The 25,755-nt window shown below is 37.2% G+C and overlaps 2 protein-coding genes across 2 annotated transcripts; one reads left to right on the top strand and one right to left on the bottom strand.

Moving 5' to 3' along the window:
• Positions 1–3,584: 3,584 nt before the first annotated feature.
• On the bottom strand, positions 3,585–17,231 carry tm9sf5 (transmembrane 9 superfamily protein member 5). Its single transcript, XM_084718896.1, has 18 exons — positions 16,924–17,231; positions 16,044–16,111; positions 15,846–15,939; positions 15,583–15,710; positions 15,098–15,227; positions 14,219–14,346; positions 13,986–14,100; positions 13,770–13,849; positions 13,567–13,672; positions 12,058–12,108; positions 11,573–11,705; positions 10,121–10,240; positions 9,936–9,993; positions 9,616–9,775; positions 9,372–9,523; positions 9,156–9,267; positions 8,145–8,316; positions 3,585–4,267 (listed from the first exon to the last, which is right to left on the bottom strand). Exons 1-18 carry the CDS (start codon positions 17,059–17,061, stop codon positions 4,200–4,202), a joined length of 2,013 nt encoding a protein of 670 aa, XP_084575022.1. The 5' UTR covers positions 17,062–17,231; the 3' UTR covers positions 3,585–4,199.
• Positions 17,232–20,352: 3,121 nt separating this feature from the next.
• rbmx (RNA binding motif protein X-linked) lies at positions 20,353–24,729 on the top strand. Its single transcript, XM_084718895.1, has 9 exons — positions 20,353–20,520; positions 20,621–20,745; positions 21,605–21,711; positions 21,791–21,953; positions 22,089–22,229; positions 22,443–22,560; positions 22,999–23,127; positions 23,209–23,300; positions 24,102–24,729. The coding sequence occupies exons 2-9, from the start codon at positions 20,637–20,639 to the stop codon at positions 24,416–24,418; spliced, it is 1,176 nt and encodes a 391-aa protein (XP_084575021.1). The 5' UTR covers positions 20,353–20,520; positions 20,621–20,636; the 3' UTR covers positions 24,419–24,729.
• Positions 24,730–25,755: the final 1,026 nt, after the last annotated feature.

The raw sequence follows: 25,755 nt of genomic DNA, 5'->3' as shown, positions 1-25,755 counted from the left end.
TTGAATAATAATAATACGCTGAGAATAAGAATAGTGTTTTTATTACCTTAGAACAAGTCATTTCTATTTGCAGAGGACGCAGGCTGCCATTTTTTGCACTGCTATGTTTATACATTAGCTTAGAATGGACAAACCAAACACTGGCTCGAGATACAGGCTTGCATGAGTTTCGTGGTCACTGTAGGTTCTCTTAAAGCAAGGTTTTTTCAGTCTGCAAGCTCACCACTAAATTCCACTAAATCCTTCACACTGGTCATTTAAATCAATCTAAATTTTAAAAAGATTAAAGCTATATATAAATCCTGAAGCAACAATTCTTTGCCTACAGGTCTATTATAAATGCTAGTGGATCTTTTTTTAACTTAGACTTGCCGTATCAAGATAGACCTTGTTATATTGAAAGAAAGTGGTTGGTTTTCATACCGCTTTGCTCTAACTATGGGCCATAGGTGTCTCTGATCTGTATTGATCTGCAGTATCTGCACAACTGCTCGATCTCCTTTAAACTTTCTGTGTGTTGTATTCTCTGTGATCCTGGCCGAGGGCACAGGATGTTCTGTCCTTGTGTTAGTGCAAGCAAGCTTCGCCTCCAACTGATGAACTCAGGGTGTGCCTGTGGAAACATTTATATAGTGCCGACCCCTGTTCAACAAGTGAACATACGTGTGTTTACGTCCTTGTCGCCGTAACTGTTCTTATAGTCTCAAAGCACCTTTTGAGTAAACGAGTAGTGATTTATTGTGCTTGCCAGTTACAGAACATAAGAGTTGGTGACTCCCTCTGCCTGATGGGATGGCCACATTGTCTTAGCATCTTCGTTTCCTTGAACTCTAGCTCAAGTGAGGTAGAGATTTTGTGTCTTACTGTATATTTGGATTGCCTTTGCAATGTCAGCCTTTCTTTGTGGAAGCACAGTATTTTTGCTTAAGAATACAGTGCATAGAGAGCAGGGTATGATAAAAAAAAAAAGCAAACTACAGTGGACTCCTTGCACAGGTTATTTAACGTAGGCTGCATGCCGCAAGCTCTTATGTAAAAGATTTCTTACAGTCCACTGATGTAGGCCTAGATTTGTGAAGATACCTCCTGACAGTATTTGTAACAGAAAAACCTGTATGTTCAAAGCTACGATGAGGATGAGGACTTACGTAAGTGTTTTATGCTTGCAATGACTCATCTTAAAGAACGGCAGCCCGTTTGACTGGAAAGCTGATGTGTTGCCAAAAGATGTCATAGGTGAATCAAAACAATATGTGCATTATTTGAAAAGTGTGTCCAGTTCTCATTTTGTCAATTTTTTTTTTTTACATTTTGGGAAAGATAAAAAAAACAAATTATAAAGCAGAATGAGCCAGGGTGCTCTCAATGTATTATTCTGATGACGATGATGGTTATTATTATTATCATTATTGTTATTGTTATTATTATTATTATCATCATCATTATAGTGTGATAGGTTTCTGGGAAACAATTCACAACTTAGCAGACCTGGTCACTGGACAAATCTGTACTATAGTGTTAAAAATGACAATCAAACTTGCATAATAAGTTTGTGTTGCGCTGTGCAGGATGAAGGGGTACAGTACAGTATGTAATGAAATGTATTATCAAACAAGAGAAACTAATATTTTAATATATTAAGTGCTTTAAAAATACACATTTTTGTGAATTCTATTGTGCTTTTGTATTATTTCTGGTTTAGTTACCCAACATCAAAAGTTGTCTGTTGTTTAATAAAAGTGAATTAATTGTATTATGTGTAAAATTTTCTATTAATTATTAATATCAAACACTTCATGCTACGTTGACAACAGGTGTGTGTGGGTGTGTCAGGGTTCTACTTTACCCTATCAAACAATGGCTGGTTTTAATGAGCAGGATCTTCTCAGGTATTTGCATTTGAAGCCAGGTAAACAAACATCCTCTGTGGGATCTAAGTGTGTGAGTGAAGAAGAGTGAATGAAAGTTCAGAAGTCAAATTAATAAAGAAATGCATGAATGAGATCTTAATCACTTGATTTAAGGATAGTTTTGAATCCTTAGCTTAAAAAAGCTGCGGCACACTTATAAAATAGTTATATGAATAAGATTTAGACAAAAGATGACAATTCTTAATTTGAGGTTTGTGTGTATTTGTTAAGTTCTACATTTTGAAGCCAGTATAAAAAAAACTTTAAGCTGAAATTATTAAATTAACAAATTAACAAATTAACAAATGTTTAAAAGTTGCTAATGCTCGTTCCTATCCTTGAAAAAATAGGTGTCATCCCCACACAGATGCAAAGACTATTATGTACAATATGTGTATAATTAAGATGGGGCCACAAAAAGCGCACTACACTACTTTTGTCTCCTAAAATACTCATCAGTAACACTTTATGGTAAGGGTATATGAATTATTGTAACTTCATGCACAAAACAACATATATTCATTCATGTAGTACTTCATAAACTGTCAGGAATGTTCAAGGATTAACAGCATCTCATGCATAACTTAATGCAAGAACAACACATTAATTAATGCATTAGGTTTGATATTTTAACCGTCATGATTTCTGAGTTAATAATAATGACGCTCATGTCTTCTTCATAAGTAAGTCAGCAGTTAAAGGGACAGGGAAAAAAACCTGACCAGTCACAGAGTGCACATGTACCCTGTTGAACTACACATGTTGTAATCATTAACTAAGCATTATTCCTCCATGACATTTGTGGCCATTCAAATAGAGTCAGCCCTTCTGTATAATAAGGCATCATGTGTTAAGGAAAAAAAAATGGAAATTAGATAATTTTGGAATCCATTTCAACTGTCATAAATAGATCATGTATGCATAAGCAACAAATGGTCAACCGCAAACTTGCCTATGAAGAAAACATAAACATTTTTATTAACTCCGAAATGAAGCTGATTGAAAACTAGTTGTTTAATTTATTGATGTATTGTTCTTGCATGAAGTCATGCATGAGATACAGTTAATCCTTGTACCCTTTTCTGTAAAGTGTTACTAAACTAAACTCTCCCTACACTATATTCTCTAAGCAAGCTCTGTTTTGTGTTTTGGTTTCAGCCAAGAAAACCAGTAGACAGGAGCAGAACATGAAATCCCTAGGGACAAAAAGTAAAAAAAAAAAAAAAAAAAAAAAAAAAAACAATTGTGTGTATGTATGCATTCTAGTGACTAAAAGGAAAAAAAAAACATGTGGCCTTCATTTTGAATTAATTGCATTTATTTGTAAAAATGTTATCACCTTGGGTGATGACTCCACACTGCTCGAAGCAAAAGGCAGCAGTGTTTTATGTCATTAAACTTAAGCAAACTGCTTATTAAAATCTAAAAGGGTGCATCTCATTGGTGCATATGTACTTAATCAGTAAATTCATGGTCTGCGTTATGATAGCTAAGTGAGAATCTCTCCTGTGGCCAAACAAATCAGGTATGTCATTGGGAGATCATCCTTCGTGTGCAATATACTATAGCTGTAGCATATTCTTCAATGATACAGATGTGCTTCTTAACCAAGTGTACCCTTTGTTTCTATGCAAATGTAAATGTAGCCATCAAATACAAAAGAATGGACATGTATCATAGTAATGTCAGTGTTTTATATACTTTCTGAACTACAATACAGGCTGATATTTAAGATTTATAGCCCCATCTTTACCTTGTAAGGAAGAAAGAAAAAAAAAACTCCTACAGAAGGATCCATAATGGTGACAATCTTTAAGTAGCATTCTCTCACACACGCTCTCTATACAGTATATGTACACACATTTTTTTCATCATTACATTACAAGTAATGAAAAACAAAACATTTAGCCATAAGGGAATAGAAAAGCAAAATACAGAACATTTTACTTTCTTTAGAAAATTAAAAATAAAAACATTTCAGCTTTTCCTGTTAACCCACCAAAACGGACCGCTCACGACGACAGATCATTTGAACCCACACTGATTCTCAAGGAGCCACTCAAATTATTACTGGTCAACAGTGAACACAAAATTATATATATTTTTAAAAAAGAAAACAACAGCAACAGAGGTTTAAAGCACAAAAGAGGACGGGCTCTGCTTTTCGGGTCGTTTCTATGATAAGTGATGGTTTCAGTTCAGGTCAGTTCAGACCTCTTTATCACACGGCCGGCAGCACTGAGGAGGCCGGTGCTGCGACAGCAAGGAGTCAGTCTCTCCCTCAGTCCTCTAGTCCACCTTGACCACACTGTAGATCTTATTTACAAACCAGAAGCAGGCGAAGAAGCCAATTGTACCTGAGGACAAAAGACAGGTCAGAGCATGGGTCGGCAGCCTTTACTATCAAAAGAGCCATTTCTGGCCTAAAAAAAAGAAAAAATCTGGAGCTGTGACTAAAAATTGTCTATTTTTTTCGGAGGTTTTTTTTTCATTTGGCATCCATGAGCTCGCCTGGGGAGACGAAATTCACAGGAGTTGAGCCATAGATATAGGCGATGGCACACATTTTTGTTGATGAAATTAGAGCTGCAACTAATGATTATTTTCCTATTAATTGATTAGTTGTTTAGGCCATGGAATATCACAAAATGTTGATAAATGATTCCTAGAGCCCAAGATGTCATCCTTTAATATATTGTTTTGTCCAAAACCCAAAGATATCTAATTTACTGTCATAGAGGACTGAAGAAACTTTTCAGAAGCTGAAATCAGAGAATTTGGACATTTCTTCTTAGAAAATGACAATTAACCAATAATCAAAGTAGTTGGTTATTATTTTTTAGTTGACTAGTTGAAATATTAGCGTTAACACTTTTTTTAAATTCAGTGTAGAGGCTACACATTTTTGCAATTGGAAAAAGCAAGAATCACAAAAATAACTGTTTTTCATATTCCACATATTTTTTTGTCAAAGCCAGACAGAGCCATTGGATGGAGGAAAAGAGCCACAGGTTGCTGATCCCTGGGTCAGAGGAATTATTGTATTGTTATTGTGATTACTGTACGGGTCGGAGATGCTTTCTATCTAATTTATTAGGGGTGTCAATCACAAGTTTCATCAGGATATTAAATTATGTTGATTCTTTGGACAACAATACAGTATAATATTTGCTGATATCACAAAGTCTGCCACGATATGATTTTGATTCAATCCAATTCAGGGACCTGCGATCGATATCAGACGATATTATATGTCCATTTAACACATTCAGTTACATTTATATCAACTCACAAAAAGTAACACAAAAAGCACATATAACACAAAAGCCAAACAACTTAAAAACACCCAAGTGGGACTAGCAACATTTGGAAATTCAATTCAATTTAATTTGTATAACACCACATCATAATGGGCACTTTGTATGCAGAGCAGTTCTAGACTTCACTCTTTATAAACCCAATTGTTTGGGATAAATACAAGTGAAGCACAAAAGACTAAAAGACCCTTAAGTTAATGTGCTTCAGGAGCACAGACACAAACCGTAATCAGTGTGTCGAATTTGTCACTGGAAAACCAACTTCCATCTATTAACAGCTTGAAAAATAACTTTTGACAGGACTGAGACTGCAATCTCCACAAGACGGCAAAAACTCCAGCAGCGCTTCAGTTTGTCAGAGATAGAGAGAGGGAGAATATTCGCTCCAAGTGCCAAGAAGCCAGATTGATCAAAATCCTGGATCAATTCATGTGGGTTTAGAAGTCCTTTCTGACTTCTCAATGGGGGCCATGCAGCCCGATCCCGAATTAAGTTGTGATCAAAGTTGGGATGAGGTGAAAAAGACAGACAAGAAAATAAAAACTTTAAAAATGGGGAATGAGAGAGATTAGGATTATTTAGATCGCAACTGGAAGCAAGGAGGGAAACTGATCATCTTTTCCTTGAATCCTTGGATTACTTCTTGGTGATAATCTTTTGACATCTCGTCCCCTTGCTACTTACAGCTCTGTCTTAAGATAGCGTCAAGCAGTGCTGCAGTGACAAGCAGGGCTACAGGCTAACTTTTATCTGGCCTAATGACAGTATAACACCAGAAAAAACTGGCATCATCTGACATCTTGGTGAGCAGTGTATTTCTGGGCGGCATAAAGACTAGGCCGTTATCTAGTCCTGTGTATTATCCTTGCTCCTCGCACACTCCTACTAGACTCATTTGAGTGGGTGTGCAAGAGAGCTGGACAGGCCAAGAAGAGTGCTGTTACCATGTCAACATGTGTCAATCCTTGTCTCCTTTAACACGGAGACAAAAGCGGCAACAATGTTCTGTTCATCCTAGCTTTGAGATAGTGTGTGTGGTACATGGATCTCCACAACCTGAGTCACACAGCTGGATCTTAAACGCAAAGCACAGAGAGAGGGCCTTAACAACGACGGTCAGGAATCCTGACTGCATATAGACTTATTATCAACCATGGCAACGAGTGGATGTGCTGCCTGTATCTTTTGATCTACAGAAAGAAAGAACAAAAAAGGGAACTCCCTGATAAACCTAGGCTCCCGCTTGTCAAACTGCAAACCACAGACAGTAAAGCTGACCTAAATAACTCTGCAAAACTAGATCTGACCAAGAAGGACTTTGAACATTCTAGTCTCATGTCTCACAGTCTATCCAGTTTTCATTAAACTTTAAACAAAAATGACAGTTCAGATAGGCCGCTTACAAATAGATGCTCTTTTACGGCATATGACATGATTCTTCTGTACTGCTAGTATAGTAATAAAAAGGGTTGGCTGTGACTAAATGATAAAGAAGAAAATGTTGCACAACAGTGTAGAGTGTTTCCTGGTGTTTGTCATAGGAACAGGATGGAGGTCCTGAATCGTCAGCATATATTTGAAGTGATGTTGGGTGGTACTACAAACACTGAGCAAAGCAAACAACAGCATTCATACCCACACAACCCTTTTCTGCCTGACTTACGGTAAGTTTTTATAGCTTCTTCAGTGATCATAGAAAATAAGACTGCAGTGAATGGCTACACAGAAACACAACAAGATCCAGGAAGTAACTAACTGCATTGGTCAATATCAATTCCATGTTCAATGAAAATATCAATCTATATCGTCATCTTAACTGGACACTTTTATTGAAATTCACATTACATGTCTGTTTCACAAATGTCTGGAAGAGTTCAGTCATAAAGTTGCTGAATCATAATTTTAAATGTAAATAAATGTGTTAAATGGACATATGATGTCATCTCATACTGATCACAGACCTCTCAACTGAATGGAATCCAAATTGTATCACGGCAGACTGTGATATGAGCAAAACTGTATCGTTGTCAAAAGAATAATGTCTTCAATCAAAGTTATTCTTTGAGCGAAGGCAAACAAACTCTCGGACTTCATCAGAAAGAAAAAATACATCATCCTTTTTTTGCCATGTGATGTTTCTTCCAATGAAGCTGCTTGTTAAAAGATTACACTTTTAATTGGAAGCTAATCAGATTTGCTGATATTGAGTTATTGCAGCATGTGTGACTTGCTGCTCCCAGAGGAAGTTGCAAAAAAAAAAAAAAAATCCTCAGAGAGAACATTTTTTGCATGTTTATATTCCTGTTTTTGATAAGTACCCTTTTCACTTGTCTATCAAAAACTGAACAGATCAGTGTTTTGAATAAGGCATATGTTGGAATATTACCTGAATTAGAAATACTGTTTCTTTTATAAACAAAATATGAGTTTTAGCATGCCAGCAAAGAGACAACATACTGCATGAGTACAGCAGCTAGTTTGATTCACTGCAATGACATAAACTAGGATAAGCATCTACTGTTTACGTTTTTGAATGCAGTTTATATTATTATCATGTTTAATAGACAATAAATGCGCATGTTTATCTTGACTTATTTTCAAATCAACATGTTCACCTAGTGGGCTTAAAAGAAAAAAATTAACACTGTTTGGTATGGATGAAAATGAGTATAGCTAATTACTTGTCCACATAATCAATTTATACTTTTCATGTTACGTTAGAGGACCGTATGAGCTATAGATAGAAGAGCTATATTGATTGATGATCTGTATTTTATTTTTTATATAAACTGAGCTCACTAATGAAAGCAACCGATCATTAAATGATAATCCTGGTAGCACAGTAACGTTTCGAGATAAGCAGGAAATCATTGAAGCTGCTTTAAGAGCTCCAACAGCACTTAACTCAAAGACTCACCTGTGAAGAGGAAGAAGATGAGGACCATAATCATCGTGTATCCAAAGTAGAGGATGGTGCTGGCAGCTCCAATAATTTGCAGCTTGGAGAAGAAGTAATGCACAGCATAGATGAACAGATAGACTGCAGTGAAGCCGCTGGTCAGGAAGGAACGCCACCACCAATGGTAGTCCTGGACACACAGTACAAAAGATGACATGTTAGGATCCAGTACTTAAGAAATGTCAACTGAAATTTGGAGCGGACCGAAAATGCAGAAAGAAAAAGCCAGACTGATGTTGACTCAGTTACACTGTACAAAAATATTAGCATAATACCAGTGTTAAAAAACATGATCAGTGTTTAACCAATAAAGACTTAGACGTTAATTTTTTATATGACACAAAATAACATGTCAGTAACACATTCCCAGCCTAAAAGACTAAACACAAGGCACCCTAGGAGGTATGTTTACTTCTACTTTGAATTTTTACAGGCAGGAGAAATATCCTTCAGCAAAATCTGGACTAAAACACAAGACTGAAATGTGACTTTACCTAATTTCAATTTCCAATACAAAACTAAGACTAAAAAGTCTGACTAAGCTAGTATGACTAAGTTGAACAACTGTGGGAAAATATCTAATTGCAATTATTTTAACTAATACTGCGATTGCAATTTAATTTCCAATAATGGAGGGAAGGATAATTTTTACAGAATTATTTTCATTTTCTTTGAAATATATGAAAATCATTATGGTTTGATTTTGCGAGGATCTGTATCAAACAAAGGTGTTCTCTTAAATCTGTAGGAATATGATGTGGAGACTAGAACATCTAAACAAATTCTGCGATTTGTAGCAATAGGCCATACTGCGATTTCAATAAAATTTCAATTGAATGTTCAGCATGACAACAATATCACAATTATAGTATGTATTATCAACAGTGAATTTATTTTTAAGTTAAAGTCATTCATTTTTCCAGATTCCAATTTTACAAGTGAGATAAAGTTCCCTGAATGTTTAGGTACCTCAGCACATAGGTGGAAGTAGCAGAGCAGAATTGTGGCCTCAGAGCAGGTGATGAGCAGAATAATGAAAACCAAGAACAGGAATCCAAACATGTAGTACATCTGATGAGACCTGAAAGATAAAAAGGCAACATGTGGCAAACTCCTCCTTTGCTGTTGTGAGTGCTAACAGGAACTGCAGGTCAAACTCGACAGGCAGCATTCTTATCTTCTTACCAAATGCTGTTGAGGATGAAGAAAAGCTGGATGAAGATGCAGCCAAAGGGCAGGATACCACCCATTACAATACCAGGGATTGGCTTTGTGAAGAATGACTGCTCAGGAATCTGACGGGGGATCTGGTTCGTCCGCACTGGTTGCTCGATTGCCTGTGCAGGAGCAGAAAAAACAAGAAATTATTTTAAACTCTGACAATCAATTTAAATCTTAGCAAATTAACAAACTGGGAGGCCTAACTCACAGCCTTCTTGAATCCAAAGTAGGCACCGATGAAGGTGAGGGGCACAGAGATTCCAAACCACAGAGCCAAAATGGCCACCAAAGTGCCAAAGGGGATAGCTGCTGAGGAGCCCTCCACCCAAAGGATCAGGTTCATCAGGAAGAAGTCTGCAAACACAATGCTGGGGAGGAGAGGCAGACAAAAGACAATGACACAGAGAACTATAATACATGTGAGAAGAGGACATATGATGGCACAGGCACATGTGATGCAAGATGTCACTTCAGGGCAGAAATGAGACAAATGAACAAAAGCAGAGCAAATGCATCAAGTGAACTTACCCTGGGCACAAGAGGGCTGTCAGCAAGACGTTCGTCTTCCACTTTTCACCTCCAAAAGCTGAGAACAGAAAAAGAGATCGATGAGGATATCGTGGGAAGAAAGACCACCCTGACTGTAACACAGTTTGTGTTGACTCATTAGACTTTAATGAAATTTTGCTACAAAGTTTTGACTGGACTCTTACTTTTGTACAGGCGTGCAGACACATAGCCAGCGGGCGTCCCCAGGAGGACCCAGAGGACCACAGCACACGTCATGAGAGCTCCTCTGTTGGCTGGTGACAGGAAACCCAGACAGGCCAGGACTACAGCAGACAAACAGTCATTAGTGCACTCATTCATGTGGCATACCAGCAACATCGTAAAATAAATACTGAAATATCAATACATGAACTGTTGCAGTGTTTATATTGTTCTATTTTTTTTAATCCCAAGTCTACCTTTTTCCTTTATCCATTTTATTTTAAAGTCATAATATCCAACATTTTCATAAAAACTTATGACCCACTGGAAGTGTGAGGAGGTGGCTACACCTACAGAGAGCCTGTACTCTGGCTATATTTCTCATTATTTTGTTGTTCTTTACGCTTTACCAACCCAAAATGTCGTTATTTGACATCCTGAGAATGGTGCGTTTACAAACAGCTTGGACAAATCCTATTGATTCCACCTTCTAAACTATTTATCTCTACATACAGACCTATACATTGGTAGGAAACTGGTACTTCTTCTGCTTATGTGCATTTTCTTTTGTTTCTGTTTTACACCTGCGTTAACAAATGTCTGTTTCCCATGCTAATCAAGCCTCTTGAATTAAACTGACTGCTTTCATGCGACCCGTATCTGTGGTCACATAACTTCAGACTCTAAATCATAAAATGTATGCAGTACTCCATGCTTTTTCATGTGTATTCTCAGCCAGTAATATAGTTAAATATATTACAGAGGCTTTCACAGATGGACCGTTGTTCTGAACTACTTTGATGGAAATACTTTGACTTGAACTGTCTTCTGTCTCGCTGACTGTAGGGATGTCAGTTACCATGACTGAAAAATAAAACTTTTTTTCAAATTTATTTTTTGTTCTTCAATTCAGTTTAGTTTTCAGGGTGGGTTTGCTCATTTGAGTTTAGTTTTTATTGTTTAAAAATGTTAAGTTTCAGTGTAGTTTTATTATTATTATTATTATTATTATCATCATTATTATTATTAACCTTTTTATTATATAGAGATCACTGACTGGAACAAGATTCAATAAGTTCAGAATGGGTATGACAACAATAGAAGCAACTGACTCGCATGTAGACATCCCAGTCTCAATAAACATATGCACCAGTACCTCCTCATGCCTCGTAAAATATGACCACGTTGACAAAAACTAAAACTTAAGACTTCCTGTACATTTTTATTGTATTTCAGTTTTGTAAGTACAAATTGTTTCTGTTACTGTTTTTTTCTTCTTCTAAAGTTTAGTTTTTATTTTATTTATGTATCTTATAACAATTTTTCACACCTACGTCTAGTTTTTAGTTTTAGTTTTGCATAAAAAAATGTGACACTGTTGTCACTCTATGTATTTTATTGGAATGAAACTCTAAAATATAACATATTACAGCCTAATATGTAACAGTCCTTACAGAGAGTGATGAAGGTCATGATGAAGATCTGGGTGCCCTGTCCAAGGAACACAGACAGCAGCATGCCTTTCCTGGGGGGACGGAAAACATCACCGTGCACCTGCTTCCACCCCGACTCCTCCTGTGCATCCTCCTGGAGAGGCAGGCAAACAGCAACAGTCACAATCAAGGAAGTGCTTAACATTTGCAAATGACAAAAGTTAAAGGTTAACCAACCACCAAGGTGTCAGCATTACCTCACAGTGTGCTAGCAAAAGCAAAATAAGGTGAAGAGTGTGAAAAGTTGGTTTGACAAAAACTGTAAAATATGGTGTTAGAAACTCTCCAGTCAACACAGTCTAAGAAACTCCTTTAAATTTGCGATATCCACACCACATTTTACGTTCTGTCCTGATGTGCACTTTTGCCGCAATCACAAACCCAAACACCTGATTTCAGAGCCACAGAAGGTTTTGTTCAAAACGGTTTTGTTTCAATAAGCTTACATAGGGCAGAGAGGATTTTCCTGTGGTCGATGGAAGCTTTATCAAGTCTGCCTGTAAAATGTAACAAAATATTTATAATTCTGGGTACTGTGCACCCAGTGTGATGGGTGTTATGTCTCACTGCAGAATTAAAGCATCAGTCACGTAACTGTGATAAAGATCACCAGTAAGCAAGCCTCAAATATTGGTGAGATTGGTTTCAGCTAAAATCTAATACTTTCATTATCTATGATAGGATATTGGACTGGGCAATATGGACAACATATGAAAAAACAGTGCTGGTCCCTTAAAACAAAGAGATTTTAGAGAAATGATCATCAGTAATATGGACATAATGACTAATTTATCATTACAAAGATAAACCCTTTAAGATGAAGCATCTCATTTTCAAGAGAGTTCAGTAATTGACGAATACTGAGCAGTACTGATGTTTACTTAGCTATTTATTTTATTTCTATTTATTCTATATTTTATCTGTGTTCCTTTCTACAGTTGGTTGGCATATGCAGTGTTTCCTCTACATTCATTAAGGAGTGGCGGCCCGCCACTCCTAAATCCTAGCCGCCACTCCTTCAAATTTCTTTCTTTTTTTTATTATTATTATTATTGTTGACGCAAATACACCACCGCCGCATCTCTCCACCTTCAAAACAGACTCTTGTCGGGTACTTGCGAGCACTAAGATAAACTGCAGATAACTATCTCGCTCAGTATGGAAATATACTTGCGCGTGCTCATTTGCATGATGCTAGCATTGTTTGGGTGGGCACGGTCGTCAAGCACGTTAAGCACCTAGGCGACAGGGCAGAGTCAGAGGAGCGAATTCCCGAATTACAAATAAACAATAAAGCAGCGAATTACTGGCCGGAGAAGAGGTAGACGTAAGTTATTAGCTTGAGATAACTCAACATAGATTTTACAAGTTAAACAGACGTTCACAATATGTTGATGACCAGCTAACGTTATGTAACTTATCGGTAGTTTAAGTTAATTTGGCCCGGTGCCAACTCAGTGTCGCTAACGTGAGTAAACTAATTGATAGTATTAGGCTAACGTTAATATCTACACACCATTATGTAACAACTGACTGCATTTTTCAGATGAGTTTATTGAAATATTTCTCTAAGAAGAGAAACGGAACGCCTGCCCCCGCTGCTGAAAAAAATCCTAGAGGAAACACTGCATATGTATATGTTAAATTACTACACATGTTAAATAAAATGTTTAATATTCTACAATAAAGTTGTTTATTAAAGAAAACAGCCATCTGAGCACCTTTGCATTGTCATATTAGTGCACAATCCACATAGTAAAGGTCCACTTTTAATATCAGCTCAAAAATTCACTGTATTGGCAACCATGTCAGCAGTCTGTAAATTTTTCCCCTCTAATATCTGTATCGGTCTCAAAAATCCCATATCAGTCAGGCTCTGCCTCACTTGTACTCTAGTGCTACATATACACATCTGGATCAGCTCCAGCTGAGACAGAGATCAACGGTGCCTTTACCTGATCCACCTGGTTGTATCTGGCGATGTCCTTGTGCAGGGTTCTCAGCATGATCATGGCAACCATACCAGACAGGAAGAGGACAATGACCAAGGAGTTCATGATGCTGGAAAAATGCACACAACATGCCATAGAATCAAGACCCCAGCAGTTTTAGGGAGAGAGAGTTTCTGTGGTGCACAATGAGAAAAATGTCTTCATACCTAAACCACTGGATGTTGGTGTGAGGCATGGAGACCAGGATGTAGTCCCATCGTGAGGCCCATTTGATAGTGTTGTCTTCCTGTAAAAAGAAGTAGAATTATTGCAGAAAACATGACACACAAAATGTTCTTTTTCTTATTCTCATATGTATATTGAAATGGTTACGTATTAGTTGCATAACGTAAGTCATAAAATACAACAGTTTGGACGCCTACCTTAAATTCAACAGAATAGGTGTAGACTACTGACACATCACTGTCAAACTCTCCAGGGACCTCCATTGGGCTACCTCCTTCACAGATTGGGTTTTTCTCATCTGTATTTTTGATACTTTTGTCCACAAAACACACAAAATGCTTCATGTCAGATTATTAATCAAGCTGGTCTTAGTGACATAACAAAATATGGTGGCATCATATACATCTACAGTACAGCCAACTACAATTACCTCTTTGGTTCCAGAGTGGCAGCGACCAGCCGAGCCCCTCTCCATCCCTCTGATGTCCCACTGTGGTAAATGATCTTGATGTCAACATGGTTGAAGACGTAAAATGTGTTCTTTTTGTTGAACTCAGACTGGAGAAAAAAACAGGAATTGTTTTGGTAAGATTTGTAAACAAACATCTATATGTAGTTTAGTATTTTCTATATTTGAACTATCTAATTCATAACATTTTATAAGGAAGACCAAATGGATTTGTTTTTTTATTGTCCATATGTGGCAAGTTTCTGGACCAACATCCAAATATTGGCTAAAGCCACCTGACATTCACTGTAAATTTATACCTTTAAATGTTATATGAGGGCTTTGAATAAAAACTGTCCTGAGATACATACAATTATTCAGTTTGGTAAACCTTTTACAATCAATCAAGAACTAATCTGAACCTACATTTCCTAAATAAAACATTACAAAGCCAGTTTCTTTTGGGAAAAAATAAATAAATAAATGGTGATATCTGGTAACAAACAAGACCATATAAAATTATGCTCTACATGCCATCTGTATATTTCAGTTTCTAAATGTATTGGAAGTGTAAATCTAATACACATTCTTACATTGTGTATTTATGAGTATTATCAAACACTGTTTATGACCTTAAATGACAGTTAATTGTAACGTAAAGACTACTTTTCAAGTCTAGCACAATAACCCTATATACTTATAAACAAAAAGATATACACTATTATTAAAACTAAATTCTTAAAAGAGAGAAATGATTACACTTAGGTTTTATTTGTAGATTAGACAAGGCTGAGTTACTATATTTTTCAGGGACACCACTGACAAATTCAAGGATCCCAGGAGACACAAATCACAACTCACATTGATAACACAAGCGTCTTTAGCTCTGCCATCTGTTGTAACAAGGCAGCCAATGGGGAAGCCCGGGTTGCAGTACTTCTGACCATCTTCAACATCGTAGCACCAAGTCACAGGCATGTTGTCAACGATCCTGAAAAAATATTGTTTTACCTTAACAAGTTTCTCAAGAAATAAAGTCTGTGTTCATTTCTGTTTGCTGACAATTTTACTTTACTGCTATATTCCATTTTTCAAACAAAACTTCTGTACTTAAAATAACTCACAAGCAGGGTGGGAAATTAATTTCAACATGTGAAGATCAACCAGCTACAGATAGATGAATAATAAATGCCACTCAATAGTAAACCATTATTTTGTGTCTGAAATCTAACAACAGTCAGTACAAGTACTAGCCATTGAGAGTCAGAGTAGAGCGGGTCATAACATCACCATCATCCAGGAGTTTAAAAAAAATTACAATACAGTTTAGTGTTGATTTTACTGACCAGTGGTGCTGGTAGTTCAGCTGCATTCCCATCTTGAGAAAATCAAGTTTGGTTGCATCCTCCTGGGTGCCTTTCTTGTAGGTTTTTGTGCACACCGCCTTGCATTTAACATTTTGGTTGAAGTTAAACTGGAAAAGACAGATGAGAGTCACACTGCATCAACACACACCCATCATACCTTTAACAAAGAGAACTTATATGGAATCTAAAACAGGCAACAGCATTAATACCATGCAGGCTTCAATTTTCTGGTTGACACTCACCTTGTAGGGTGAAGACTCAATTCGTTCACCAAAAAGCACCTGTCCAAGATTCTCAGAAGGCCTCTTCTCTTTGGCATCTTTGCAAAAGTCAAACCTTTAACAAATTTACAGATGGTCAGTGACAAGATGATACTGAGCTGGAAACATGTAAACAAATATTACACCAATGGCATCAAGGGAAAACTAAATCTTACTTACACATCATACTCATAAGGCAGGACTGACTCCACTGAGTCCAGGCGATTGACAAACAGCTCAATCACTGTCTGTAAAGAAGCAAAACAGTTTATCTTTCAGTGTATATTTGTTGAACTAGGGCTGATCGATATTGCTTATGATTAATATCTCGATTAAGGCGAAACAATATATCGATATTATACTGATATTATGATATGAGACTAGATATTGTCTTAAATTTTCTATGTACAGTACAGTGCAAAAGTTTTAGGCATATTTGTTTTGACCACTCTTTTCCATCAAAACAGCATCAATTCTTCTAACAGGCCAACAGGTGACAGGTTACCCATGTTTAAGGTCCATTCACATACCAGCTGTTTATGTTAATAAGAAGGAAGTGCCTCGGTTATAACCAATGACTAAACGTGATCGGTGATATTTGATCTGTCTCTCAAAAGACTTAATGATTTGCTAGCGCCCAACATCTTGGCCAATCCAAACCTACCTGCCAGGACAAAGCAGTGTTAAGTCAAGATTTGTACAAAGACGACTATTAGCCTACATGTCATAATTACAAACAGATTATCTGAAATGGTGTTAAGGTGCTAACAGTGTAATGCTAGGTTGGTGAAAAAACCCAAACACCTCAGTCATTATACTGTATATAACTCCTTGGCAATGACAGTGTGTGCCAGCAAAAACAATTAACAGTGCATCAGAATTTCATGCCAGTACTCCGGCTCCAGGTAATAGTCGGGGCCTAAGGAGAGGACTGGCTAGCTAGCAAGATTAAGGAAGATGACAAACTTAAATAAATGTGCCAATTCCAGCTACAGCGAGCTCTACATTAACGTCTACATTAACGTACATTATAATTGTGAGTCTTATGAATTCACCATACCTGGCAATCTTCTCCACCTTTGCCTTCTTCACAAAAACTGACTGGGGCTAAACCCGGAAGATAAAACGCCGAGCACGAACAGAAACACCAGACTAGCGAATAAACCAGCACAAAACTAAAATGTATCCGCCTCTTCATTTTAACGCGGACACGGTTCCTCGAATATTTCGTACACTTATGTCAAAGGAAAGCTTTCCTTCTTGTAAGGAAAGGGAATGTTTGCTAGCTGTACACTGTTAGCGAGGTCTTTCTACTCGGGACTCAGCGGCTGAGCTGACCTGTCTGGCGCAACCAGCATCCGTGACGTTCACCTCCGTCAAGCTATGCGGAAGCCACGAGATTGGCACCGGAAGTCATTCTATTGAATTTTCAAAATAAAGGAGTCTCAGAAGTGATCTGTTTCGTATGTAGGATATTTTGGAGTAAGAGTGCCATATACAAAGAATATAAAATGTGATTACATTAAATTATATGTGAAACTATGAAAAGGAACAAATAAATAAATAGTAAACAAACAAACAAATAAATGTAGAAACGTAGGTAGGTATAATTATCAGCATTTTCTTTCACATTTATTTGTTCATTCATATTTAAAACATGCATTATTTTTGTATATTAATTTACTTTTTAAATTTGATTTATATAATGTGATTTGTTTGTTTTTGTTACCTTTTTTTCCTTTTTCCATATTACTTTTGGTTTTCCTTTTTGGCAGGCACACATGAATCCTGCTTGCCAAAGCAGAAAAAGGGGAAAAGGGAAAATTAAAAACAATAGTGAAAAATATCAGAAAAGTTAACATTTTATTTGTCTTTGCATTTTCATATTTATTTATTCTTTTACTTAATTCTTTTTAATCTTTACGTTGTGTTATTTGCTTACTTAATATTTTATTTATTCTTCTATATAGTGCCACATCTATTACTATTACTTACTCCTTTACAAATGTATTATTTTTCATCGCACTCCTATGACTCAACACAATTATAGTTGATGCAGATATACCCATGGCATCTTCTATAGGACACTTTTGTATAAATGTAATTATAAACAATTCCAATTTAATCGAAGCAACAGGTACACCGGTAATGCTTTTACGTTGAAAGGAGTAAAACCGGACGTCATATTTTCTTTAGAGACTTGACCCCGTGGAAGTAGCTAACACTGACGTTGCTCGTCGGTTCCAACATGAACATCCGTTTTTTTTTTTTTTGTTTTTTTTTTTTTCTTTATTTTGTTTTGTTTTTTTTAATGAGAACAATATTGTGCCTTTCAATGCTCATAATTTTTAAAATGCGTAATGACAGATTCGTATATACGGTTGTACGAAATATCAGAGACATGAGGAAGTGATAGAAAAAGAGGGGGATCGCACTCAGACGACACTTGTTAGTTTAAGATCATGAGAAGACGTCTGACTAGAAAATCCGGATCGGGGACCAACAAAACTGCAAATACATCTGACAAACATTACACGTAGATCTTCAGTATCGGCCTTGCTGATTTATCTGTTTAGCTCTCAGTGAAAGTAACAAAGAAGAGTATTTTTTTACCATTGCCAAGTACAAATTGAGATCAATGAAGGCTACTTTAATGCTTCAATATACTTATACTTAAGTTCACTTTGTAAGACAAGAGTGTACTTTTGACTCCACAATACATTATTTAGATCTCGAATTACTTTACAGATTCAGATTTGACGTATAAAACTTGATCAATAAACAAAATATTAGGCTATTAAAGGTTAAATTAGGCTGTTAAAGGTAAAACGACCCAGCAGTATATTAAGTGGAAACATTAGCCCCATTACAACCTGTTAGATTAAAAATGTTGTCTACAATATTGAAGTTAGCGATCTAATAATGTAGCCAAACACCTCGAAAGGGCCATTAGGAACAGGAGTACTTTTGGTACCGTAAATAGCTGTATTTTGTTATCAATACAGTTTTTACACAAGTATTTTTTTTTTAATTCGGGGTTTTAAGATATCATAAAACTACATTTTTTTCTTCAATTTTTCATACCCTTCCTATCCATTGAAAACCACGTATCTCCAAATGTGCTGATTTTGAACGTTGGTGATAAACTGAAGGATCAAGTTTACTACTACTATTACATATTACATATATTGTATTAATAAATTGTTCAAACTATTCAATAGCACTCTGGATTGGCTGGAAAATAAATTGTCACCAAATTGAAAACAGGACTGTTTTTCTCAGTTCAGCAACACTACGAAAACATGATGATCTTATAGAATATGATAGATTGTTGTAGATTAAACCAGCAATATATAAATTAGTTAAATTAGCTAATAAAATACAGCATCCACATTAATGCAGCAGTAATATTGAGCCAAAAACATTGATATATCATGGTAAAACACTGACGAAGACCATTTAAGTGCATGAGTACTTTTGATACTTCTACATTTTGATGACAATACTGCAGGACATTTGCTTGTATTGGAGTATTCTCGCTGTGTGGTATTACTGTAGTACATTTACTGATGTAGAACAATCCACCACCACTAGGTAGAATAGATATAAATTCTATTTATTACATGGCTTTGTTAAATACTTAAATACTGATTGGTCAATTACAGCATTCTAAGGTCTGTTATTTCATTTTAGCATCCCAGTACTCTGTATAACAGACTATTGTTAAAAACAGGTCGCTGCTATGGACACAGTTCTGATCATAGACTCTAAAGGAGCTATAACATCATTGTTAAAGCACTAAAATCATTTTGAAATTATTTTTTTGTGTGTCAAATTATTGATTTATTTGTACATAACCATGTAAATGGAATAATGCACAGTGAGCAGGTCACTATTGTCAAATAAACCATAAAATCATTTTAAAATTAATATTTTGTCTTGCATAAATGTGTGCCAGTTTTTTGTTGGTAAGTGACCATGAAATAAGCAGGATAATGTACAGTGAGACAATCAAATTTTGTGAAATATACCCCTTCAGGATGATTGCAGACCCCTCCGTTTTGTGTTGGGATCCTGCATCACCCTGTCTGCATTTATTTCACAATAATGATGTGCTTACTGTACATTATCCCTTACATATTTCGTAGCAGCCATGATTTTGTGACATCACAATAGTACAAACTTACAACTTTTCAGAATATTTTTTACATGTTTTATGAAATGCACATATGAAATGTATGCTACTGCTACAGCTGTCCTGCTGTAAAGAGAAACGTAATTCAGACTTTTGAACTCTAGGTGGCAGTGTTACACTTTGTGATGTCTGCTGTGCCGGGTACAAAAACGAAGAAGAAGAAGGGCGGGAGTGGAAAAACCGTCGTCGTTCTTCTTTTCCTGCAGTTTACACAAAGCCGCGGTTAAGTGCTCGAAGGTAGCAGTTAGCTGCGTGCTTGCACACTTTGTTTAACAATAGCAGGGTTGGGTTTTTTTTATATTTTTAAAGTAGCTTATTGATATTCGTTAAGCTCGAGCCCCAAGCTAGTAGCTTAAGTCCTTGCTAGCTAGCGTTAGCCAAGTAAGCTAACTGGCTATAAACGTTGGCACATTAATCGCCATTTTGCGCATTCAACAGCCCAAGACGTTCGCCAGAAGCAAGGTAAGGAATGTCTGGATACTGTGGGCAAAGACTGCGTTTAGCGTTAGTATGGTGTTTGCAGAAGTTCCAGTAACGATGTAAGACTCTTGCATTGTTGCAGGATATTGTACGCTAGCATGGCAGAGGCAGACAGACCGGGGAAGCTGTTCATCGGTGGACTGAACACCGAGACCACCGAGAAGGCCCTGGAGCAGTACTTCAACAAATATGGCAGGATTGTCGAAGGTCTGAATTGAACCACATGTTGGCCATTTTGTTCATGGTTATATTTGAGTGAAATATTTAACGTTAAATGTAGCACTGTTTTATTTTTTTAATTGCCCGGTTTTTGCAGTGTGGGTACCTTAACTCGCCTGTATCTGTAAAAGCATCAGATGTCTGTTTTTTCGGTTTCTTGGTGGCCATGAACTACACTTTCACAGTTAGTTTTATTCATCTTCGTTCATTCATTGCTTCTGTAACAGATTCTAGTGCTCAGCTTAGTTAACCCTTTTCCTTCAGTCCCAATTTTCTCTTAAACGCAACCCTAATCTTATTCTGAGCTATCATTATAGCAAATGAGTTTGTTTTCTGTAGGATTTCATTTTGAAACAGGAAACAAGAGACTAGTTAAACCCTTAAATGGGACACGATGGTTAAAACTAACAGTTTTCCTTATCGTTGGTAAAGTGGGCAGTGGTGTAAGGGTACTTAAAAATCTGTACTCATTAGAAATACTTAATTATTGAACTAATACTCAAAAATAAAGTAAAAGTACAAAGTATTTGGTTTAAAATAAAACACTCTTAGTTGCTTTTTTAACTGCTGACATTAATGTTTTCTGTTTCTCCAAATCTTATAAATAAATTTAACTTCTTTGTGGTCATGGTGACCTCTCCAAACCTGTCTTTGCTACAGTGTTTTTTGTCTTTATGTCAAGGTTTTCACTTAGTAACTATGAAGATGCAAATGAAAGGTTTTAATATAAATTCAAGTTGTAAGCCTTCCAAGTGGTAAATGGTGGTTTTATATGTAACTTCCACCTTGAAAATGGGAACAGCAGTCTGAAAGTACATATTAATTTCTCACTGTTTCCTCCCTCCAGTTCTTTTGATGAAGGACCGTGAAACAAACAAATCAAGAGGCTTCGCTTTTGTTACTTTCGAAAGTCCAGGTGATGCAAAGGATGCAGCACGTGAGATGAATGGAAAGGTAAATATAACCTTCAATCAGTAATAATCTTGTGCACATCTACTTGAAGTTGTGATAAATTTTAATTCTTCTACCACAGTCTCTTGATGGCAAGCCTATCAAAGTGGAGCAAGCTACAAAGCCTCAGTTTGAGAGTGCTGGCAGGCGAGGACCCCCACCCATGCACCGCAGTCGTGGTCCACCAAGAGGCCCCCGTGGTTCTAGGGGAGGTCCTGGTGGTATGAGGGGCCCACCTTCCAGAGGTAAATTATATTTAGGCAGTTGAGTTTGTTAAATGATATAATGTGTGTAATAGTGAAATATTCTCTTTGAATATATTCATTGGCACATCTCTTTTGAGGGTCTTGTGTTAATATTGCCTTTCTTGTCTGTTAAAGACTACTATGATTCAGGGAATGGAGACAGCTTCTTTAAAGGCATGTCATCCAGAGGCCCCCCACCAATGAAGAGGGGACCCCCAGTTCGTAATGGAGGTCCCCCACCCAAGAGGTCTGCCCCATCTGGTCCAATGAGTAGAGGCAAGTGTTATTAAGTTCTGTTAGTACTTATCTCAGTTGATATATATATTTATTTTTTTTACCTAATTTGGATATCCATTGGTTCCTTCACCATTTTTATAGTCTCCATTTTCTTTTTAATCTAGCCATCTTGCAAGTACCTAGATAGGCTGTGTGTGTCTCAGGGTTACTCTGTGAATAATGAGCCATTTATCTTTATTTTGTGTTTTCCAGCTCCCATGTCCAGGGACAGGGATCCTTATGGTCCACCCCCTCCTCGCAGAGACTCCATGATGTCCAGGAGGGATGATTATCCATCACCAAGAGATGACCATTACAACTCAAAAGATAGGTAGGGCATTTCATATTTAGTTACAGAATACATGGGTATGAAACTATTTTGACATATCCACCTTTTTTTTCCAAATTTGATGAGCTGAAACAAAAGTATGTTGAACGTTTGTTCCTGGTGTAAAAACAGTGTTTTGGTATACACAGACAGACAAAAATTTTAACTTAATAGAAATAAAACAAATGAAATTAGTTCTTTAAAGAGAACTTTGATCCCAGATTCATATTTTCTGCTTCTTAATTCTCAATCTGTTTGGATTACTTTATTCGGAATCTGAGCTGTCCCGTATGAGAAAAGATTAAACTCTCAAACTCAAATCAGTCAATTGAAATCGAATATGTCATAACTTTGACAATTTTAACAGTTCATCATATACCGAGTAAAATATACATCACTTCATGATTACAGCTCTCCAACTAATTGTGCTATCTTTCACAGCTACTCCAGTCGGGATTATAATTCCAGAGATTCAAGGGACTATGGACCTCCGCCTAGAGATTATTCATACAGAGAATACAGCAATTCCAGTTCCCGAGATGACTATGGCTCAATGTCAAGAGGATACAGGTATAACTATGGGCCTATACGGAATTTAAAAATTAAGATCAGGTCTTACCTGGTCATCAACTGACAATTTGTTTTCTTTAGTGACCGCGATGGTTATGGCGGAGGCCGGGAACCCAGAAGCTATATGGACCGTCCAAGTGGTGGCTCCTACAGAGATTCATATGATGGTTACGGTAAGATGTGATTCCATTAATGTAATGCCAACAGATGACCACTGTGGCACAAAGAAGAGCTGCACAAATATCCATCCAAATCACAACATTGACTACTGCAGCCTGCAGTCGCAAGACGCTGCAATTTTTCCCCTCCCCAAAGGAAACAGCATTTCAGGCAGCCTCGTTAAACTTTCCTCATTCCTTTTGCAGCAGCTCTAACCTGCAAAGCAAGTTGCATATTGTCACGCTGTCAGAAATGTAGAACCATTGGCATTGCAACTGAGAAACAAAATTATATTGTGTCTACATTACCGCAGTCCATATTACAATTGCATTCAGCCAAGAATCATGTTTTTGGCAATATAATGCACAATACATAATGTGCCCCTGAAAGTTTGCAACCACAAGGAACCCCAGAAAGTCCTTGGAAACATCCGTTGACCACTCAGAATGTGTTGCCTAGCAAAGCACTCCCTCAAGGAGTAACGTTCAAAAAAATCCATCAAGACAACTCTGAAAACCTCGTCCATACCTGCAATTCTAACAAATGGAGCTCTAAAAGGAGAAATGGCTACTCAGATCAATGGCATGCTGAAATGGATAACACTGCCCTTTATTCCCTGTGCTTGGATATGTTACTGCCCATAGCAACTAAATATCAATGTTAAATTTAAGATCGATTACGTGATTGGACATTTAAACATGTCTAAATTTATGTCACAGAATGAATTCTATTGGCAAAAAAAAAATGAGCACTTGACAGTGCAAGAAAATGTATAAATTGAACCTTGCCAATTACCTGAACCATTGACCCTGCAGGTAACTCTCGCAGCGCCCCACCTTCACGGGGCCCCCCACCATCCTATGGTGGGAGCAGTGGAAGCAGTCGTTACGATGACTATGGCAGCAGTTCCCGGGATGGCTATGGCAGTCGTGACAGTTACGGCAGCAGTCGGAGTGACCCATATCCACCTAGCCGTGGTGAGCGAATGGGCAGGCAGGAGAGGGGCCCAGCTCCCCCTGTTGAGAGAGGCTACCCTCCTCGTGATTCGTACAGCAGCTCAAGTCGTGGAGGGCCACGTGGTGGCCGTGGTGGAAATCGACCCGATAGAGGAATGGCTCGCAGCAGATACTGAACTGGACTTGGAAATCACATCAAAGCAAACCTTATTCTCCGTGCAGTTATAACAAGTGTTTTGGAAGAAATCTGACAAGTCAAACTACCCATGTCTAAATCTGTGAAATATAAACCTTAGCTTTGAATTGTATCTTGACTTTCCCAGTTTTTTTATGTGTAAAAGTTTTGTTTTTTTAGTATTTCTCTTGCTCATGTAACAGTACAGTTACCAAGTGAGTGTTAGTTTTTGTACATTCAGTGCTGTTGGAATCTGCAATGCCCTATAAGTCTGGCTTTCCTACTCTAATAAAGCTTTTAGTTGTACCATGACCTCTGCTCATCGATTTTAAAAACGACCAGAGAAAGTACCATGAATGTTGATTAACAACAAAGTTTTCTGTAAAGCTTAGGTGAGTCTCTGCTCGTGCTATATATAGTCAAGTGACCTGAGTTCATTCTTAACACAAATGTGCCATCAACTGGACGCTGCTGTCTTCAAGCGTTAGGCAAATGTTACTGTCAAAATGTTCCAATGTAGTTTCCTTGGAAATGGATCCATCACCCTAGAGCCATTTGATGGCAAGCAACGACAAAACCAAAGGCAACAACAACCAAATGCAACTCGACTGGTAGTCAACAGCTGGTAAGCAAAGCAAACCTCTTTGTTTCTCATCTGTAAATGAGTTTCTCTTTGTCCTGTTTTGCAATCTCCCCTCAAAGGGAGGTGATGTCAAGACAACTTTTGCCTCAGAGGACAAAAGAAAAAGGAGGTCAACCAACTGAATGTCCTTTTCATTGTAGTCCGTTTGCATCAGCTAAAATTGTCACAGTGCAGTACCATCCCAACAAGTTTCACCCCTGTTCAGCAATCAAAGTTTAACATCCATTTTTGCCAACTGAGCCCTCAAAGCAATGATCCTTTTTGCCTATCGAATCGTCCAAACTTCAGTAAAATTGGCAACAGTGCATTTTTTAAACCATCGATAAAGATATCTATGTATCAAGATTTTTTTGGGGGGAGTAAATATTAAAAGCTATTTTTAAATTAAGAGCCATTTTTCAGTATCAACATTTTCCACAAGCATGCCAATTCAAACAATGGAGACCTCTGGAAGAACACCAGCGCCCTAACTGCCAAACTGGATACAGTCACTGAAGCGAATTCGCACTCGGACCGAGGAATACAAAATTATTTTCAGATGTTTTATGAATACATGATTAATAGAAGGCCAACATGTTAATTTTTTGCTCTCCTTTCAGGATGAACCCCCAATCCAAGGCAACTGCCCTTGCAACTTCTGAACTTCTAACCTGAATTGTGTCCTCAAGTTGTTGGACCAATGAAACTACAGTGCA

This window comes from Lutjanus erythropterus, chromosome 5, assembly GCF_056507025.1.
Source record: "Lutjanus erythropterus isolate fLutEry1 chromosome 5, fLutEry1.hap2, whole genome shotgun sequence".
NCBI lineage: Eukaryota > Metazoa > Chordata > Actinopteri > Lutjaniformes > Lutjanidae > Lutjanus > Lutjanus erythropterus.
The sequence above is the reverse complement of the archived record's forward strand: the minus strand, read 5'-3'. Positions and strand labels throughout refer to the sequence as shown.

What these genes read in the sequence shown, in the direction of transcription:
- tm9sf5 (XM_084718896.1), bottom strand. Translation starts at nt 17,061, where the DNA reads ATGAAGAGGCGGATACATTTTAGTTTTGTGCTGGTTTATTCGCTAGTC. An exon ending in CTGCCTTATGAGTATGATGT is followed by an intron (nt 15,940 to 16,043) that starts GTAAGTAAGATT and finishes AATTTGTTAAAG; the next exon opens with GTTTGACTTTTGCAAAGATG. An exon ending in ACCAACATCCAGTGGTTTAG is followed by an intron (nt 13,673 to 13,769) that starts GTATGAAGACAT and finishes GCATTTTTCCAG; the next exon opens with CATCATGAACTCCTTGGTCA.
- rbmx (XM_084718895.1), top strand. Translation starts at nt 20,637, where the DNA reads ATGGCAGAGGCAGACAGACCGGGGAAGCTGTTCATCGGTGGACTGAAC. An exon ending in GAGGGGCCCACCTTCCAGAG is followed by an intron (nt 21,954 to 22,088) that starts GTAAATTATATT and finishes TGTCTGTTAAAG; the next exon opens with ACTACTATGATTCAGGGAAT. An exon ending in TCAATGTCAAGAGGATACAG is followed by an intron (nt 23,128 to 23,208) that starts GTATAACTATGG and finishes TGTTTTCTTTAG; the next exon opens with TGACCGCGATGGTTATGGCG.